The 16,470-nt window shown below is 37.1% G+C and overlaps 1 protein-coding gene across 1 annotated transcript in view; it reads right to left on the bottom strand.

Moving 5' to 3' along the window:
- Positions 1–16,470, bottom strand: part of ADAMTS16 (ADAM metallopeptidase with thrombospondin type 1 motif 16) — a 180,989-nt gene that overhangs the window by 95,027 nt on the left and 69,492 nt on the right. Inside the window, exons 10-11 of the mRNA XM_001082662.5 lie at positions 13,111–13,264; positions 1,118–1,213 (exon numbers count right to left, since the gene is read on the bottom strand). Coding sequence (XP_001082662.2) covers positions 1,118–1,213; positions 13,111–13,264 — 250 coding nt within the window. The remainder of the gene's footprint in view (positions 1–1,117; positions 1,214–13,110; positions 13,265–16,470) is intronic.

The following is a 16,470-nucleotide window of genomic DNA, read 5'->3' as shown; positions in this document are numbered from 1 at the left end:
TATGTGTAAGATGTGATGTGTTTTCTTTGGTATTTAAACATAATAGAACAATGGTATTTAGGCATGTTCAAATACTGTACTAGATCAATGCCTAAATATCATTTCATATTCACTAATGCCACTAAAAACCTCAGATACATAAAAAGCAAAAATACTTATAGTGATAATTTGGGTCCAGGATCTTTCTTTCTTCATCAATAGTCTTTTACATTTAAAAAATGCAATTACAAGTTAAATCAAAAGAATTAAAATATTATTATGGAGTATTATGATAATCTTTTAAAGTTTTAATAATGAAATTGTCATTCTTTACCATTTAGTAATAAACTTGTTATCCTGTATATTTCTTTTTTTTTCCGACTTTTATTTTAGGTTCAGGGGTACATGTACAGATTTGTTACATGGGGAGGTTACATGTCACTAAAGTTTGGCGCTTGAATAACTTCATCACCCGTGCAGCGAGTATAATATGGGATACTTTTTCAACTCTTGCCCCCTCCCACCATCCCCCCTCAAGTAGTCCCTGGGGCATATGGTTCCCATCTTTGTGTCCACGTGTACTCAGTGTTTAGCTCCTGCTTATAAGTAGCAACATGCAGTATTTGGTTTACTGTTCCCGCATTAGTTTGCCTAGGGTAATGAACGGCCTCCAACTGCATCCACATTGCTGCAACATCTTGTATACTTCTTCTTTTCTCTACTATAGCGCCCTCTCTTCTCACAGGGGCAACAATAGGTGAAAATGATGTGCTCCAGGGTCTTCAAACTGATGTTCTGTGACTTTCACAGCACTGTTTAATGCTGTTCCTTTTCATGATAAATGGTCATCAATGGCTTAACGTTTCCCTTCAATAGACTGAATCTGTCATCATCTATTGTCTGATCTCTGTGTCTATGAATTCCAGGTAGCTCATCAATTTTATTTTCACAAAAGTGAGAAAAGGATTCCTCTTCACATTATCAATATAAAATAAACACAGTGTTTGATAGGAGCATGGGTATGCATATGTATATGAGAAATACATGTTTTAAAAATACCTATGCAAGAGGAGTAAAGATGCATGGGTTGAAAGACTAGCATCTGAAGACGATGCTATACCTATAGTTAGCTTCTTACCATGTCATGCCCACAAATAGTGCCTTCTGCTGCTGGCATAAATTTAGTCTCACATTTCCTTCCAATACGATGGCACCACAGGGCTTTACAGATGTCCTAAAGAAATTTTTTAAAAGGTCATTAGGATTACATCATATTGTCCATTCATCTACAATAAAAATATCACTGAGAGATTTAAGGTGAAAACAACAGATATAATTTACAAGGAAATGCCTACTTAGCAATATGATAGCATATAATAGAGTGAGGAGTAAGGAGACTCATGTTCTAGACTTGGTTCAAATTAATTCCATCTCTTATACTTTATTTGTTTTATTTATATATTATCTATTTAACAAAATTATATTTTCTAAATTAAAATGTAAAATATGCTTAATTCAGACACTGCAGAAAACTATGAAAAGTTAAAAAACCTAAACTTAATATTTCATAATGTATCCTTCTCAATCCCACCTTCCATGAATCTCTCCAAGTCTGAATTCTTATTTTTAAATTAAGAATGTTTAGGATGCTTGTTAGCTTGTCCATCCGTCCATCTGTCCATCTATTTATCCATCCATCCATCCATCCATTCATCCATCCATCCATCCATCCAACCATTTCACCATGCATCTACCATCCCCAAATATGTGATTAAAGCTTAAAATATGTGAGGCATCTTGCCAGGCAAGAGGTTCCATTGTGAATATGACCCTCTTTGCTTCTTGGTTTTCATAGGGTAAAGAAGGAATTTGCCATAAATCACCAATTAGCGCGTACAGAAAGAGATGCCCCAGTGATAAAGATTTATAAACTATAAAAGACTCTCCAAGTGCAAGGAATTGTTTTTACTGAGTTCAAAGGAATGTCTCAATGAAGGGCAAACAGTAGGACTTGTGAAATGATGGAACCTTCCGGAATGCTGGTGGTAGACTCAACTAGACAGGTTGAAAACATTTCTTAAATTGTCTGCACAACTGTTCAGAATATTTAAACAAGTGCTGCATTATTCTCCAATAAATTACATGGCTGCCTCTACTGGGTGATTCATGTTATGAGGAAAATGCAGGCAGTGAAGCACATCAACGTAGTGCAGCTGGGAAGATGGCACTTTGCTGCATGGTGATCTCACTCCATATTTCAATCATGTGAAAAGAAGGTTTTCTGCATTGTGTGAGTCATCTCATGAAGGGTTTTAACACTAGTTCTTAAATCTCCTGCATGTATTTCATTATATACTTAGAAGTTAAGGTACTTATTAAAGACACAGCTTCATATTTTCCCTGGCTGTATCTCCTTCACTAATAAACCAGATTTTGGAGCTTGAAATATTAACAAGTAAACGTTCAGTGTTTTAATTCAGATATCAATTGCTTTCATATTGTGCTATGGTTTAAAATCTCATATGGTTACAATCACTGTGCAATTAAATGTCATGATCTTTTGCGTCCCCTGGGATCCTCGCCCTTGTGGTGTGTTGTGTTGACGGCCAGGGCTTTGCCTGGCTGAGGTCTTTGTCAGCAGGGAACAGACAGTGATGCTCCTATGGCTGCTCCCATGAAGACTGCTGCTGAGCACCCTGGTTTGCTCTCCTTCAGACAGGCTTTAATTATGTTCATTAGTATATGGTGTCAGGGGCCTCTGTTCTTGGCCAGAATGGTGTTTAGAGATAAAAAGTGTATGCAGAAACCAAGGAATCCATGAATTCAAGGGCCCTGAATGTAATTCTCCAAATAGACAACTGGACAGTTCTATTTGCTTGCAGGAATGACAACTTGATAGAATGCCAGGATAAAAATAAACTTCCTTAAAACCACAGCCTGTGCACACCGGCTCGATGTCTGGGTGGCAATATGATAGGTCAGAACCAGAGCTAGGGAGAGAGGTGGGGCAGCCCCTGGGTGGCTCACAGAGACCTCCTGGACCGACGGGGCATAGAGACCTCCTGCTTCAGGAGGCTGAGCACGCATACCTAAGGAATGAATGAATGAGTGTGAAAGCAGATTCCTTCATACTGAATGAATGAATGAATGAATGTGAAAGCAGAAGCTGCTCGTGTGGTTGGGTGATCTGGGAGATGGCCACAATGGTCTAGTAGAGTTTGGGATTCCTAGGCAGACAAGCAGATCCAGTGTAGATTTTGCAGGCAGATCTGGGCAGGCAGGACCCCTGAGTCCTCAGTGTGCACATGAGGATAACAACATCGAATCGTCGACTTGTCCTGGGGGCCAAATGCTGTGGTTATAGGTAATGTGTTCGCCTCAGGGCCTGGCACCCAAAGTAAAGGCACGAAGGCACTTCACATTTCCTTTCTCACTTTAAGGGCTCGAGGAGACAATGGCACAGGTCTCCATCTGCGTTCAGGGCTCTGCCGTGTGACTACTGTGACCTTAGGGAGTTAGGGTCCTCATTCACAGGGCTGTTTCTAAGACTACTCAAGATAATACAAGGTAAATTGTGTTTTAAAATGTTAAATTTTTTTACTACGTTCCTTATCATTATCTGGTACAGTGCTTGCTACTCATCTTTCAATAAATGCTTTCTGGGCACATTGAATATGTACTCATTTGCTCCTATAAAAACCAGTGACAGAGGACCAGGAAAACTTTACGTACAATAACATTAGCAAGAATCAGGAAACTGTGATCATAAAAAGCCAAAGATGACTTAAGATGAACACGATTCAGACTACCATTCAGAGTAATTTCAGAATATTCTTATGTTGTAGTTTTGGGGGAGCATTTTGCAGAATAAATACTGACGAAGATACTGTTAAAGGGATGGGCTTTCAACTTTTTAAAGTATAAAGCCTTCAAATATAGGATGCTGGTGACAGCTCACTGCCAAATCATGTGGCTCTCTAATTCAGTCTGTGACTCGGCTCATGCCATCTCTGTTTTTCAGCCTCATTTTGGAGCCTGCTCAATCCCCAACTCCAGTCCTCAAGGCTGGAATAAATCACAAAGTTATAAGAAAATTGAAAATCACATAACCTATGGTATTGTCTTTCGACATTTAAAACATCATTTGGGACCTTGATATCCTATAGATGTACTTCCCTGCCATTTAAAAAACATGACACTCTGTCCCAGACAAACAAATAAAAACTATAGTGTCTTAAAGAGTTGTGATGACAAAATAAAAATAGTGTACATTCTCACTCACATATGGAAGTGAAAAAATGGATTTCATAATGGTGGAATGATGGTTACCAGAGGCTGAGAAGTGTAGTGGAGGGGGATGGGAGGAATAAAGAAGAGTTGGTTAGTGGGTTCAAAAATACAGTTAGATAAAAGGAATAACACCTAATGTTTAGTAGGACCATAGGGTGACGATAGTTAACAATTTATTGTATATTTCAAAATAACTAGAAGAGTGTGATGTTCCTTACACAAAGAAATGATGAACATTTAAGGTAAGGATATTCCAGTTTCTCCGCTTTGAACATTACACATTATGTGCCTGTACTGATAATGGGAGGTGGCAGGGAGGTGCTGATTAGAAAAGGCAGGGTCCCTGGAGAGGACTCCACCCTCACACCTGTGCCCACAGACCTAAGTGAGAACAGACACTCCTGTTTTCATGCCCAAATGTGACATTTTCCAAGACTACTCTGGCCTGCCATGCCCCTGATCCTGTGCCCACAGAAACCTGAGATCTTAATGGGCACACACAGTGGCTGAACGTGGTCAAGAAAAGCAGAGGAACAGACCAGCAGACACCAGCAGACTGGCAGACCAGTGACGGCGGAAAGATGAATGACGCAGCAAAGGAAGAGAGGAGGGATGTCTGGATGCTAAGGGGAATTCAGCTGGGGGCAGCCAGAGAAGGGTCTGGCCACTGGGCAGCCTGACTCCTGGGGAAGACCATCTTCCCACTCCATCCTGCTCTTCCGGTTCCCCGTCTATCTTGCTGAGAGCCACCTCCATCACTCAATAAAACCTCGCACTCATCTTCGAGGCCACGGGGGTGACCCAATTTTTCCAGTACACTGGGAGAGAGCTTGGGATACAGAAAGCTGTCACACTGGTCCGCTGCCCTTGGAATAAGGCAGAGGGTTTATCGAGCTGGTTAACACAAGTCGTCCACAGATGGCGAAGCTGAAGGAGAGCACGTAACACATGCCCACTTGGGCTTTGGGAGTTCTGGGAGTTGCAGACACCACTCCTAGAGGCGGCCGTGGGGCCGAAGCCCAAGAGTGCTCCCCATAGTCTCTGTACCTGCCTGTCTGCATGCTCCCCCTAGGGGTTTGAGCAGAGGGGTGCAGAGGAGTGAGCCACAACCCTGTTGCATGTCCTGCAAGAAGGAAAAGGGAACTCTTCTGTTTTAGTATCAATGTATTACAAGTACCCCATAAATATGTGCAACAATTATGTATCCATAAACATTAAATAGAAAAAGTACATAACATACCATGATTTTATTAAAGCACTATTGTTGTAGGTCATTATATCCTTAATGAAACTTCAGAGTCTTCTTGGAACAAAGATCCTATTAAACATGGTTCTAGAGTCCAGGCAGTTGGAATGTAAGACTTGCTGGGTGTTGGGGGAAGTCCCAGTTTAACAGCAGTACCTAAGATGCTGAGGTGATCAAATTTCAAAGCAATTCTGGTGACTTATGTTTCAGATTGCAGGGTCAGGCCACCGAAGCAACACTGACAAAGCATGATAGGTACACGATGAAGACAACATGTTTTTAATAACAAACACCTAACTTGGATAGAAAAGAGCCAAACCTATGCAGAGTATTCACTCTTGCTTTATCTTTGCAGCTAAGGTACACTACCTTTAACGAAGCCTCTCTCTTTTCATTCTAGTCCATAATTTAAGAGTTATGTTCACAAAGACCAATTTCAGTAATATAAACTTGGTTAAGGTTTATCATCACAACATAACACCCCAGGTAAAACCAACATTTTCCGATGGCTGGGCTGAAACCGTATTGTGGTGCTTCAACATTGTGAATGGCACACCACCAGATTCACTTCCTCAAATTGTCTGTACCACATTCTTCAACTCGAGATGGATTACGGACTTAAACCTAAGACCTGAAACTATAAAAATTCTAGAAGATAACATTGGACAAACCCTTCAGGCATTGGCTAGGAAAGAATTTCATGACCAAGAAGCCAAAAGCAAATGCAATAAAAACAAAGATAAATAGCTGGGACCTAATTAAACTAAAGAGCTTTCGCGTGGCAAAAGGAATAGTCAGCAGAGTAAACAGACAACCCACAGAGTGAGAGAAAATCTTCACAATCTATACATCTGACAAAGGACTAATATCCAGAATCTACAATGAACTCAAACAAATCAGTAAGAAAAAAATACACAATCCCATTAAAAAATGGGCTAAGGACATAAATAGATAGTTCTCAAAAGAAGATATACAAATGGCCGAAACGTGAAAAACTACTCAACATCACTAATGATCAGGGAAATGCAAATAAAAACCACAACGCAATACCACCTTACTCCTGCAAGAATGGCCATAACCAAAAAATCAAAAAACAGTAGATGTTTGTATGGATGCAGTGAACAGGGAACACTTCTATACTGCTGGTGGGAATGTAAACTAGTACAGCCACTATGGAAAAAAGTGTGGAGATTCCTCAAAGAACTAAAAGTAGAACTACCATTTGATCCAGCAATTCCACTACTGAGTATCTGCCCAGAGGAAAAGAAGCCATTATTCAAAAAGATACTTGCACACGCATGTTTATAGCAGCACAATTTACAATTGCAAAATTGTGAAACCAACCCAAATGGCCATCAATCAACAAGTGGATCAAGAAACCGTGGTGTATATACATGATGGAATACTACTCAACCATAACAAGGAATCAATTAACAGCATTTGCAGTGAGCCAGATGAGATTGGAGACTATGGTTCCAAGTGAAGTAGCTCAGGAATGGAAAACCAAATATTGTATGTTCTCACTGATACGTGGGAGCAAAGCTATGATAACACAAAGGCCTAGGAATGATACAATGAACTTTGGGGACTTGAGGGGAAGAGTGGGAGTGGGGCCGAGAGATAAAAGGCTACAAATATGGTGCAGTGTACACTGCTCGGGTTATAGGTGCACCAAAATCCTACAAATCACCACTAAAGAACTTACTCATGTAACCAAATACCACCTGTACCCCAATAACTTATGGAAAAAAAGAATGCAGTTACAATCGATGTTACAGTCAGATATACAGTGCATTGTCATTATTTTTCAAGCTGTGAGATGCTTTTATTACTAATCCTGATTATTACTCCACATCAGTGAACAGAAAAATCCATTGTCATATATGTGCCCTGTATTATATGTAAGTATGTAAACATACATATACACCAAATATACATTCACATATACATAAAAAGGATGCATACGCATTTACATTGTCTATTCACTTTTCAAACTAAATAGTGTTAGGTATTTAAAACAGATTTATCCCTTCCTAAAATATCATCCATCCATCATCTAGATTAGTATATTTCTGAGTGAGTCTACTGTGCCCAGGGCTGGTCTGGGCACTGGGTCATTTGCTTCTTATTGTTATTTCTTGTTTTATATCCTCCCATTAAGAAACTTCCTGATCTCTACATTATGTCTGAACAAAATAGGCCCTTTTAAATAACAATTCAGCAGGTGTTCATTTAAAAAAATAAGTTTTACAGTTTAAATTGTTCTGAGATGTTTCAATTCACATAGAAAATAAAAAAAAATCTCTTAACTGCCACGCCATATGTAATTTTGAGATTTGATGACTGAGAGTTACTGGCCACACAAATAGCTTTTAATTTTTAAAAGAAAATACAAAGCTGGGTGCGGTGGCTCACAGCTGTAATCCCAGCACTTTGGGAGGCCAAGGCAGGCGAACTGCTTGAGGTCAGGAATTCAAGACTAGCCTGGCCGACATGGTGAAACACTGTCTCAACAAAAAATTAGCTGGGCATGCTGGCATGTGCCTGTAATCCTAGCTACTCAGGAGGCTGAGGCTTGAGCCTGGGAGGCAGAGGTTGCAGTAAGCTGAGAGCTGGGATGGTGCTACTACACTCCAACCTGGGTGATAGAGCAAGACTCCATCAAAATAAATAATAAATAAATAAATAAATAAATAAATAAAACACATAAAGTTTGTGTTAAAGAACATGTTATATCATAAGGAATGATCTGACATGACGTGATTTTAATGGATGTATTGTTTGTTTAATTTTAAAAGATACTTTACTTCTAGTGTCCACTGTAAAGTAACTGGTATCAAATTCACTTTTCTGCAAAACAAAACAAAACTGCCACAAAACTATGAAATTATATACACCACATATATGGACCAATTGTTTTAGGTCTTGACAATAGTCAACACAGTACTGTGATGCTCAAGAGAAGGAAAACACGTAGGAGAATGCCACATCTGCCCACCTCTCTTCCTGGGAGCACTTTGCAGACCCTTGCTGTGGGGAGGTGCATCACAGGGGGATGATAGCAGTCTCACTGATTGGAGGATGCAGAGGTCAGAGTTGAGGCCTGTTCAGTAGCTAATTGAGAGTCGGCTCATATGGAAAAATGTTACATTGGGCTGGGGGTCCCAGGTGTCTGTCTTAGGATTTGCTACAGGTCCTAATGGTAAGGGGTGAGCAGCTGCCACATAGGAGGATATTCCGGGTGGCCTAGCAGAGGACCACAGCTGCAGGATGAAAGCTGATGAGGGCTTCAAGACAGAGGATGCCTAGGGCTGGGAGAAACTAGAGTTTTGGCTCACACAGAGTAGAGAGACCTCAATGAGCATCCTGGGCATTCAGTGGAAAGCCCAGAAGTCCATGCCTCATGGAGAAGAACCACACACGAGAGTACCGGCTACACCACAGGGCCCAGAGAAAACAGAAAGAGATGAGCCCTAATGAAGAATAAAACAAAGTCTTCGGGGATCAAAAGGACTCACCTTATATGTAATAACATAATATAATAGAAATACCTATAACATAAAATAATATACTATTCAAGAAAAAGTAGAGATAATAAATGAATAAATGGGAAAATGCAGAACATAAACAGAAACTATAAAAAATGGAATTCTGGAACTAAACTTACAATAAGCCAAAGGTATATTTCACTGATTTATCTAAACACTTTTCATCCTCAAAACCGAGGATGAATTCTCGACATTTTCAGATAAAGAAAACTGAAGATAATTCGCGGTTAGCAGCTATGTGCTAGAATAAATACTAAAGGAAGTTCTTTAGGCCTTAGGGAAACGATATCACTTTGAAACAGACCTATAGGAAAACATAGATACTAAACAGTAAATATAAAAGATGGTCTAATTTCTTATCTTATTTAAAAGCAGCTATTTTAAAACAAAAACTACAACATTGCATTTTGTGGCATTTAATTTGCAGAGAAATGAAATACATGTCAATGATTGAAAAAGAGGGACGCATGGACTTATTTGTTGTAAGGACCTTGCATTTTGCAGAAAGTAGGCACAACGTTAATTCTACCTAGGCTCTAAGGCTCTAAGGATGCATGCTGTCATCTCTAAAGCAACCACTATAAATTAACATAAGGAAGTATAGTTAAAAAGCAAGTCAAGGTAAAATACTAAATTAAAAAAATAGTTTAATCTAAAAGAAGGCAGAAGAAAGGGAACAGAGAAACAAAACAGAAATGAGACTAATAGAAAACAAATAGCAAAATGGTAGATTTAAATCTACTATATAATTTTTACATTAAATATAAAGAGATTAAACATGCTGGTGAAAGGTCAGAGACTGTTCAAATGAACAGAAAAGCAATACTAGGCAAAAGGATGTTTACAGCAGACACATTTTATACAAACACACACATCAATTGAAAGTAAAAGAATGGAAAAAGCGATCATGCAAAGAGAAATCCCAAGTGAGCTGATGTGGCTATATTAATATCAGATAAGTAGAATTCAAGCAAAGTAATATTACCCAACAATAAAGGAGGGTATTTTACAATGTGAAAAGAGTCAGAAGACATAGCCATTCTAAATGTATCTGCACCTAATTGTGAAACTTCAAAATATATAAAACAGAAACTAATAGCACTAACATGAGAAATAGAAACATATGTAATCATTGCTGGAGATTTTAACACTCATCTTTGTGAAATTGATGGAACAAGTAGGAAATATGATGGATGATGCAGAAGGTGTAAGAAATATTATTTTAAAAATAGTTGTTTCTTGAATATTCTACCCAACCACTGCAGAATTTATATTCAAATCTCCACAGAATGTTCACCAACATAGATCATATGCTAAGCTATGAAATATGTGTCAATACATTTCAAAAGAATATGCAGAGTATATTCTCTTAACAAAATTATGAAATTAGAAATCAAAACTAATAAGCTATCTGGAGAATTATTTGGCAATTAAATAATATTTAATATATTTCTACATAATATGTTGGTTAATGAAGAAGTTACTAGTTAAATTAGAAGATATGCTTAATAATATTAAAAACCCAATATGTAAACATTTTCAGAATACAGCAAATGTGCTTAGAAAGACATGAATAGCTTTACATATATCAAATGGTTATATTAGGAAAATAAGAAAGTTTTAAAGTCAATGATTCAAGCTGCTACTTCAAAGAGCACGAAAAAGACATGCATACTCAGCCTTGGAATATAATAAAGACAAAACAGAACTTAGTGAAATAGAAAAGAATCCAACAAACAAATTTTAAAAATTAACATTAAGGCCAATATTGATGTTTTTGAAAGGATTAATATGATAAACTCCTAACTAGACTGGTAAGAAAAAAAAGATTTTAAAATACATATTATCATTACGAGGAATGAAAGAGGATATATCATTATAGATCTTACAGTAATTAAAGGAATTCATAGTCATTTGTTGAAAAAATATCTCCTTTAATGTCACTTTTAATGATTTCTTTACTTTTTCCAATGAATTTGATCAGTCTAGCTAGGAGGGTCTTCTGAATAACGCTTTATCTGTTAGTGTAGTTGAATCAGTAATTACAAAAACCTTTTCATACACAGAACTCACTGGTGAATTCTAATCAACATTTAAGGAAGAAACAACACCAACCTTTTTCAAACTCTTTAAGAAAACAGAAGAGGAGGGGATACTGTCAACTGATTTTATTAGGTCAGCACAACTCTGATAATCAATTCTTGAAAAGAAATTATGAGAAAGAATTTTCCCAATAATATCAATCAAGAACACAAATGTAAAAATCATGAGCAAATATTAGCAAATCAACTCAGCAGATTATAGAAATGAACAATAGATCACAACCTAGTGAGGTCATCCCAGGAATGCAGATTGACTTAACATTCAAAGTCCAATGGAAAAAACTAAAGATCAATCAATGTAATTCACCACAGTAACAGAACAAAGGAGGAAACAATATAACTATATCAATAGATGTAGGAAAAAATTTGACAAAATTCAACACAATTGTGTGATAAAATCTCTGAACGAATTGGGATTAGAGATGAACTTCCTCAGTGTGATAAGGGGTATCTGTATAAAAACCAACAGCTAACATCACACTTATTCATGGTGAAATATTATACAATTTACTTTTAATATTAATATACGGAGCAAGGTAATTATAATGTTCAAGAGCAGGCAACATTTAGCAATTATGATAGAAATGAGAATAATTGTTACTTACTGGAGTCAGGGAGGGGTTGAAAGAGGGGCACAGGGAAGGTTCTGGCTTTATGTAAATAAAACGTGTCTTGATTAAGATGCCAGTAACATGGGAGAATACATTTGTTAACATTCAGATTGCACATGTAAAATGAGTGTGTTTCTCTGCATGTAAATATTTCCTCAAGAATAAAAATGCACCTTGCATTTAACTTTTCATTGCCTATGTTTTCCAAATGACACCAGGGCACCATGAATGACACAGTCTGTGGTCACAAAGCTAACTACCATGGAAACCAGAAGCATGATCTAGAAGATCCTACCTTTGGGAAAAAAAAAAAAAAAAAAAAAAAACCATTAATTTTTTGTCCATTTTCCTTAACAAACAAAGAAGAGTAACACTGAAAAAAAAATTTCTTAGGGAATTCACATCTTCTGCCCACAAGAAAAGGCACTATTGAGAATGGCTGCTGCTGCTGCTGACGGATTTACAGCTCTTGTTCCAGTCTGGGACTCCCCAGCCGAGGAGATAAGGATCCAGTTCTGGCACAGAGCTGGAATTGAACTCTGGGGGAGCTCTGCTTGACTTTAGAAGAAAGAAGATTATCACGTTAGATTTAAGTTGGGAGTATTCCCAATGCATTTTGAAATGTGTGGAAGTTTCTGGAGGACTATATTTTTTTCTAATTTCTTCTTGATTTTATTATAAACTAGAATAAGAGAAACCTTAAAAATAGTTACTTTTATTTAATTTATGGGTAGCTTTTCCTGTGTTTGATAGAGCAGGTTCCTAAATCTCAATTTTCCCTTTCTAGCAAGAGCATATGTCTCTGTGTTACATGAGGAATTTCTGTTAGTAAATCACTCTGGTAAAGTTCCTGGGGTTGACGGAGTAGATACTACCTTCTATGAGAGACAACTCTATAAATACCTTGTTTGAGGGAAATTTATTAATCAGTAGCCCTAGGTAGGCTGCTGCTTTATAATAAAATATGCTTATATTGGGAGAGAGGAGGGGGACTTTGTTTTTTTAAAACCATTTTTAAAAATGCAGAGTATTAATTTGCCAACTTACACTGACTAAACGTTATTGCTGAACTCCCACATGATAAATCAGAAAGAAAGATCCAACCTAACAGGCCAAGTCAGCTCTCAAATGAAAATTGATACCCACAACAGTATCTCCTGTCATCTTCTTTGCCAGTGAAACATGTGTTCCCTGTTATACAGGACCAGCCTTAACATACAGGATTTGACATTTGGTAGGTACCCAATAAATGTAGAATACATCAACATCAGTTACACTAAATAAAACAGTCTTATGAATCATGTTGCATTGAGCATGTGCCAATAATCACTTGCCTTTTTAAAGTCCAGCATGCAGAGCTTGGCTTTCTCTCCGAACTGCCACTTGCACTGTGTGTTTGCATCATATAATTCTCCTGGCAATTTCTCAGGATACTTATATTCCTTCACAGGCTTTGGTTGATCAGCAAGGCAGATAGCTTGAGCAGTGCTGAAACAAAGAGGAGATGAGCTACTAGTAACTGCCCACAGAGTAACCAAAGGACATACAACTAATTATGCCCTTTTACCCCATGCAATTTTACAGCATATATTGTGTATACCAAGAGGAGAACTTTTTGTCTCCTGAGGTACAATATAATGTTTATCTTAATTATATGTAAATACAGAGACTTCAATTTCTGAAATTATTTATTATACATTGTACTTGTTCCAGAAAGATGATTTGTACTTATTAAATTTCTTAAACTTATGAGGAAAAGTGCAACTGAATAATTACAGCCAGTTTTCAATGTGAGAAGCTCTTATGATGGACACCTTTTATGCACGTTTCTTGCCAGAATCAACCAAAAGATGGGCATTATAAAAATAAAGCACAGTTTTTCCAAAGACTGGAATTTTCTTTCTTTCTTTGCTTTTTATTCTTTTTCCCTCTAGGGTAAGGGACACCTGTATATTATCTTCCAGATTCTAGAGGTTCTTCATGGAACACTGGATTTCCACCAGCAATGCTCTATGTTCAGGATGATTTCTGATGACCCCCAAGTCAAGCAGAAAATTAACCTTGCTAAAATTCATTGGTAGATGGCTAAAGACCAACTAATAATTTCTTTTTCCATAAATAGATTATCCTCTTCTCTGCCAGGATGTTCTTTGGTATAATTTATGCATTTGGTGAAGAGTATTTAAATATTTTTGTGTTTTCAAATAGCAACTAAATCCCTCCTATAAATTTCAATAGGCCCTTCCCCGAGAAAACCAAAAAACAAAAACCTATAATCACAATATAATAAACAATGGCAGATCATCCTCCAAAATTGGCTCTGCATGGTTGTCCACCTTGATTGGAAGATTTCTGGCTCATTTCTAGGACCCCAGTCCCACGTTCCACTGCTTCAGAGCTCAGGACTCTGTGCATAAAAAGCAACAAATAGCCCAGATGGGTTCTCTGTGAATTACACCAGAGACTAGGGAAGAAATTACACTAATTCTCTACAATCTCTTCCAATAAATCAGAGCAAAGGGAATATTTCCTAAATTATAAGATGAGGTCAGCATTATCCTAATATCAAAACCAGACAAACATGTCACAAGAAAAGAAAGTTTTTCTTATCTCTCATAAACATAGATACAAAAATTCTCAACAAAATGTTAGCAAATTGAATCCAACAATGCATGAGAAGAACTATACACTATGACCAAGTGGGATTAATCCTAGGTCTGCAAGGCCTGTTCAATATTCAAATGTCAATTAATGTAACCTATTACATCAATAGTCTAAAGAAGAAAAAACACATGATCATATCAATAGATGAAGAAAAAAACCATTTGATAAAATTTAACACTTATTCATGATAAAAAAAATTCCAGCAAACTAGGAATAGAGGAGAATTTCCATCTACAAAAAATATACAGTTAACATTATAATTAATGGTGAGAAACTTAAAGCTTCTCCACTAAAATCAGGAACAAATAAGAATGACTCCTCTCACCACTCCTTTTCAACACTGTAATGGAAGTACTATCTAGTGTAATAAAGCAAGAAAATTACATAAAAGGTATACAGATTGGAAAAGAACAAATAAAACTATCTTTGTTCATAGACGACATGATTGTCTATGTAGAAATTTGAAAGAATCCACCAAGAAATTTCTGGAACTAATAAGTTATGGTAAAGTTGCAGGATAAAAGGCTAATACACAAAAGTCAATTGCTTTTCTACATGCCAGTGACAACCATGACAACCGAACAGAATTCATTGAAAATTAAAAACATGTCATTTATATTAGCACCCCAAAAATGAAATAGATATAAATCCAGCAAAATATGTACAACACCTACATGAGAAAAATCTACAAAACTCTGATGAAATAAATCAAAGAAAAAACTATAGAGAGGTATTTCAGGTCCATAGATCGGAAGACTCAATCTTGTCAGGAGATTAGTTCTTCCCATTTTAATCTACAGCTTTGGTGCAATGCCAATCAAAATTAAAGGAAGTTGTTTTAAGGATATAAACAAACTGATTCTAAAGCTTATATAGAGAGGCAAAACACTTAAAATAACCAGAGCAATACTGAAGGAAGAGAACAAAGACTGACAACACCCACCTTCAAGACTTACTATAAAGTTACAAGGAATGGACAAATAGATCAGTGGAACAGTATAGAAAGGCCAATAATACACCCACATACACATAGTCAACTAATCTTTGACAAAGGAGCAAAGGCAATGGAATGGAGAAAAGATAGCCTTTTAAACTGGTCATACTGAAACAACTGGGCATCTAAACGCAAAAAAATTAATCTGCCAGGCACAGTGGCTCACACCTGTAATCTTAGCACTTAGGGAGGCCAAGGACGGTGGATCAGTTGAGGTCAGGAGTTCAAGGCCAGCCTGGCCAACATGATGAATTTCCGTCTCTACTAAAAATACAAAAATACTAGCCAGGCATGGTGGTGTGCATCTGTAATCCCAGCTACTCAGGAGGCTGAAGCAGGAGAATCACTTGAATCCGGAAGGCAGAGGTCACAGTGAGCCGAGATCACACCACTGCACTCCAGCCTGGGCAACAGAGTGAGGCTCCATTTCAAAAAACAAAATAAGATAAATAAATAAATTTTAAAAATGCATGTAAATGCAGACCTTATACTCCATACAAAAACTAACTCACAATGGATCATAGAGCTAAATATAAAATGCACAACTATAGAACTCCTAGAAAATAACATAGGAGAAAATCTGGGTGACCTTGGATATGACAATGGCATTTTTGATACATCAAAGGCACAACCAATGAAAGAAATAATGACAAGCTGTACTTCATTAAAATAAAAAATGTCTGCTCTGTGAAATAAATGTCAAGAAAATGAGAAGACAAGACACGGAGTGGGAGAATATATTTGTAGAAGACATAGCCAATAAAGGACTGTTACACAAAACATACAAATAACACTTACAATCCAAGAATAAGAAAACAATAAAAATAACAAAAAGAATAACAAAAAGTGGACAAAAATCTGAACAGACACCTAATCAAAGAACAGATATAGATGGCAAATAAGCATATAAAAAGATCTCAACATCATATGTCGTTAAGGAATTGCAAACTCAAACATCAATGAGACACCACTACACACCTCTTAGAATAGAGAAAATCCAAAACACTGACAATGTCAAACGCTGACGAGAACATGG

Source organism: Macaca mulatta, chromosome 6, assembly GCF_049350105.2.
Source record: "Macaca mulatta isolate MMU2019108-1 chromosome 6, T2T-MMU8v2.0, whole genome shotgun sequence".
Lineage (NCBI taxonomy): Eukaryota > Metazoa > Chordata > Mammalia > Primates > Cercopithecidae > Macaca > Macaca mulatta.
This window is presented reverse-complemented; position numbering and strand designations above follow the sequence as displayed.